General features: G+C 36.8%; 1 protein-coding gene across 1 annotated transcript; it reads left to right on the forward strand.

The window, feature by feature from the left end:
- The first annotated feature begins 760 nt into the window (after positions 1-760).
- On the forward strand, positions 761-4469 carry LOC112181641 (protein DETOXIFICATION 42). Its single transcript, XM_024320017.2, has 13 exons — positions 761-837; positions 975-1096; positions 1292-1714; positions 1806-1999; positions 2146-2281; positions 2808-2904; positions 3000-3100; positions 3177-3340; positions 3447-3518; positions 3614-3730; positions 3828-3923; positions 4020-4141; positions 4334-4469. Exons 1-13 carry the CDS (start codon positions 761-763, stop codon positions 4395-4397), a joined length of 1785 nt encoding a protein of 594 aa, XP_024175785.1. The 3' UTR covers positions 4398-4469.
- The last annotated feature ends 719 nt before the right edge of the window (positions 4470-5188 follow it).

The following is a 5188-nucleotide window of genomic DNA, read 5'->3' on the forward strand; positions in this document are numbered from 1 at the left end:
GTAATGAAAAAAAAAAAGACAATAATTTTTTCTTTTAGAAAAAAAAAATCAAAATAACTTAGAGTCATTAGATTTTGGAAGGCTAAAATGGTATTTTTCTCAAGAATTACATGGCATGATTTAACAAATAGGTGATGTGTGTAGGTGATATGGTATGACACATAATATTGAGGTCATAAATCTTAAGCCTCATTGAGGCCACAAATCATTTTCCTAATATGATATCAGAATAGACAATTCATCCAAACATGTCTAGTTGTATTCTAATTTCTCAGAACTTTAACAGTGCTCCGACTTTTAATTTCTTGCAAGGTTCGTCTTTTTAGATCAACAATGAAAAAAGAAATCATATATTGAGACTTGAATTCACTGATGTTGCATGTAGAAAACAACACAACTGAGGAAGGCACTATTCTATCACCGACTAAGCATCTTTAAATCCATGCCACTTTGAACCTGTACTATTCTGCGTCACCTTCTTGGCGTTAATTCTTAAGCAGTCAGATTTCTGAAGCACTGCTGAGATATCGCCCATTATTTAAAATTGAAATTGAACTTATTTGACCTTCTTGTCAAGTATGGGGACATTTCATTTTCATAGCGCGCAGTTTATATTTTTTTGAATTTCGATCACTTTCGCTCGGTATGAGGTCTTGTGGTTCACACATTTGCAGTAATATATAGCTTAGATTGTGAGAACAGTATTTGATAACTTCAGAAACACTTTGAACTTTGCAGCAACTATTTTTCAAACATAAGCATGGGAGAGCAGCAAGATATGCATGAACAAGTGAGCTTTTGGAAGATGCCTGTTGATGTTTTCTTCAGGGATGCAAGGTACAGTGTTTTTGAGTCACTTTTCAAAAAAAAATTTATTACCTTTTGATTGCTTTTACTATTGATAAAAGAAAAAAAATCAATATATGTTACTGCATGTGAACTGATTGATCCATATATGACGAACGCAATTGCAGGAATGTTTTCAAATGGGATTTGCTTGGTAAGGAGATACTGCAGATTGCAGTCCCTGCTGCCCTGGCTGTAGCTGCTGATCCTCTCGCTTCCTTAATCGACACAGCTTTCATTGGTCATATAGGTATGTATGCTTTAATCTCGTTTTCTTGATTTGTTTCAGGGATGTACTAAACTTTAGGCATTCATTCGCAGGATAAATTCTGTTTTTGACTAATGAATGATATGTCCACATCCACACTAAGCTGTATAAGCCCTGACTAAACTAGTCAGTGCTTCCTCGAAAGATTCAGTATAAATTTTGATTTTCCGTTTTCAGGTCCGGTGGAACTAGCGGCAGCAGGAGTATCTATTGCCTTGTTCAATCAAGCTTCAAGGATTACTATATTCCCACTTGTCAGTGTCACCACCTCCTTCGTTGCCGAGGAAGATACTGTAGCAAAAATGAAAATAAAAGCAGGAAAAGGCCTGAAATTGGAGAAGGGTTCAGACATGCTTGATGACCTGGAAAAAGGGGTTGCTAAACCAAAACCTGAGACGAAAGAGCCTGCACTAGATGATGAAAATGGTGAATCCTCAGAAATGGGCAAGCATCTGGGAAATGATGAAGACAAGGAAAATGGTGAGAACTCAGACAAGATACTAGATGAAGGCAGTGAAGCAAAGAATTCCATATCGGAAAATGCTAAGCTGGAGATTGGAGAGAAAGGTGTTCCTAAAAATAGTGAACCACAAGAAAATGGTACTCTTTCACTCCCTCTCTCAAAGATTAATGAACATCCTGAAATAATATTAGCATCATAACATTTAGTATTGGTTATTTTATTGACCAGGTTCCAAGACAGGTATTGTAAACGGTCCATCTGTTGTTATGAGCAAAAATAAGAAGACAAAGATGAAGAACAGAAAGCGTACTATTGCTTCCGCATCGACAGCACTCATCTTCGGTGCAATACTTGGCCTGCTGCAAGCTATATTTCTCATGTTAGGATCCAAAGTTCTTCTTGGTGTTATGGGTGTGAAACATGTAAGTGGATACGACTCATTGTCATCTATCACGCATTCTTTGTGTAGTTACAAATCTTTTGAGAGATCCATTATCAAAAATCAGTTAATCAATCAATCGTTATTGAATGTGGGAAATAATAACAAATCTTGTAATATATGGAGCAGGACTCCCCCATGCTAAAACCAGCAATGAAGTACTTGAGAGTAAGGTCGATCGGTGCACCTGCTGTTCTTCTTACATTGGCCATGCAAGGAATCTTCCGAGGGTTTAAGGATACTAAAACTCCTTTATATGTCATTGGTAGGCCTAAGAATCTCTTCTGAGATCTTCGTCCTCCTTCTTGCCCTTCAATATCCTTAAACACAAGAAATGAGGCATAGCCGTATATAAGTTAAAAGAGTCTACCTAGTAATGGACAATTCTTCTGGTTCTTTAGTAGAAGATAATCTCTAGGTGATATATTGACATCATTATAGAATAAATTGATAACAGAAAATGCTGGTTGAGAAAACCATAAACATGAAACTGAAAGTAATCTGATCTAGACATACGTACAGTATTTAAAAATTACTTTCCTTTTTCTAATCTTTGGTACCAACGGAAAACGAGTGCATGTGTGAGTGTATTGGTTTCATGTGATGAAAACTTACAATAAAGATGTCAACGAATCAACAGAAAATATTCACATAAATACCGTAAATATGATTAAGCGTATGCTACTATTGTGAGGCATATTAACTAGTTTTTGAACAGTTTATGGTTTCTTTGTCAAACTGATGTTTGCATAAATTTTCTCCTACACTAGTTTATTTGTCTCATTCTGTAGTTGTGGGATATGCAATTAACATTGCCTTGGATCCACTTCTCATCTTTGTATGCGGTTTCGGCATCAGAGGTGCAGCTATTGCACACGTTCTTTCTCAGTGAGTAGTGTACCTTTGTCTTGGTATTCCTTTAAGAGCTTCCATTGAGTGTATATCATCTTTGTTAACACGAACAATGTTTGGTATCCGTTAAGGTACTTGATGGCACTGGTCCTCTTTTTAATCTTAATGAGAAAAGTTAATCTCATGCCACCAAGTGTTAAAGACTTGCAGTTTGGCAAGTTTCTTAAGAATGGTAATTAGCTTTTTCATTCAATTTAGTTGCTTTCTTTGACAAGTTCTCATCATCTGAGATGTATTCATGGGAACAGGTTCTCTATTGTTGGCTAGGGTTGTTGCTGTGACATTCTGTGTCACCTTAGCTGCATCTTTGGCAGCACGGCAGGGTCCAACTCCCATGGCTGCATTCCAGACATGCTTACAAGTCTGGTTGACATCATCCCTTCTTGCTGATGGGCTAGCTGTTGCAGGACAGGTAATATCAAATTTAGTTTGTTCATTTTGTAGTTATAAAATCAGGAAATTTAGTTTTAATTGTTTTCGGTATATGAGATTCTTAATCATAAATCCCTTCTCTATAGGCTATTCTAGCATGTGCATTTGCTGAGAAAGACTACAAAAAGGCCACAGCTACCGCAACTCGGGTATTACAGGTACTCGACTTTAACCATTCATGGATACTTACATTTTCAATTTCCTTTGAGAATTTTCACAGGTTGGAATTTCCTTCTATTCGTTTTTTGTCCAGATGGGATTTATCCTTGGTGTGGGACTCGCTCTTGTTGTTGGAGTTGGTTTGTACTTTGGAGCTGGAATCTTCTCAAAAGATGTCAATGTTTTGCACCTTATAAAAATTGGCCTCCCTGTATGCCTACTTAGTTCATCGAAAAGCTCATAGTTTATTATCATTATTTTTATAATGAACAAAAATTCATCTAATTTGTTTTCACCACATCTCCCAGTTTGTTGCAGCAACACAACCAATTAATTCCCTCTCTTTTGTGTTTGATGGTGTTAACTTTGGAGCATCTGACTTTGCATACTCTGCATATTCCTTGGTAATGAAGTCTTGCACTTATTTCTTTCTACATCCTGTTTTCTCCTTTGTGATAAACTGTTATTAATTGTCTAAAATAATTTGTTATTACTTTCAGGTTCTGGTGGCTATAGCAAGCATTGTTTCATTGTTCCTTCTCTCTAAATCCGATGGTTTTGTTGGCATTTGGATTGCTTTGACTATCTATATGGGGTTGCGTGCATTCGCTGGCGTATGGAGGTAATTATGCAACTCAAAATGCTAAGGGCTTCATATTGTAAAACCAGTTAACCATATAAATGTACTATCAATTGGGTATTTCATACAAAGTCACTCCAAAAGTAATTCAAAAAATGTGGTCCATCAAGCATTACTTCTTTACATTTGTATCTTAATGAATTAGTTGAACTGAGGTTGCTAATAAATTTTCAGGATGGGGACTGGAACCGGACCCTGGCGCTTTCTCAAGGGTGGTTCATCACCACAGCTTTCATAAGTCTAGTAAAATAGGAATACTTAAGATAGTGTATGGCCATGATTTTTTTTTCTTTGCTTTATCATCTTCCGGTCAGTGTTATGTATCATAATTTTCCCCATTTTGCATCTTGGTGGTATCTGAAAGACACTCTCGTTTAAATGTTATGTTGTTATTGATAAAGTAATTTGGGATTCACATCCAAAACCAATTGGCAATGGATGAAATGACCCAAACCCTTATAAACTCATAGGCAAGGTCCCATTTTTCTCATGTGGGATGTATATATTCTCAACACGCCCCCGCACGTGTGGCGAATTTTCAAGCTATTCACGTGGACAACTTTTGGGTGACGTGGAGCCCGTGTGGCCATTAGGCATACACACGTGGGTAACCCGCTCTGATACCATGATAAAGTAATCTGGGGTTCACATCCAAAACCAATTGGCAATAGATGAAGTGGCCCAAACCCTTATAAACTCATAGGCAAGGTCATATTTTTCCTATGTGGGATGTATATATTCTCAACAGTTATACTATAATTTCACACAACCATTGTATTTGCCAACTCTTCTAGAGGAGATGGTTTGAAATATGAAATTGAAAGGACTCTCTCTCTCTCTCTCTCATCCGTACTGTTTTTTAGAGTCATTTGTTTTGCTTCACACATATAGTGATTCTTCACTGTTATAGTGATTTCTCACATTTGTGGTGATTTTCTTGAGTTAATCTCATTTATGTCTTGTTGTCAAGCGCTGATTTTCAAGCACAAATAATAAACAAGTTAAACAATCATAATTATATCGGGCGTG

Source organism: Rosa chinensis, chromosome 1 (genome assembly GCF_002994745.2).
Source record: "Rosa chinensis cultivar Old Blush chromosome 1, RchiOBHm-V2, whole genome shotgun sequence".
Classification (NCBI taxonomy): domain Eukaryota; kingdom Viridiplantae; phylum Streptophyta; class Magnoliopsida; order Rosales; family Rosaceae; genus Rosa; species Rosa chinensis.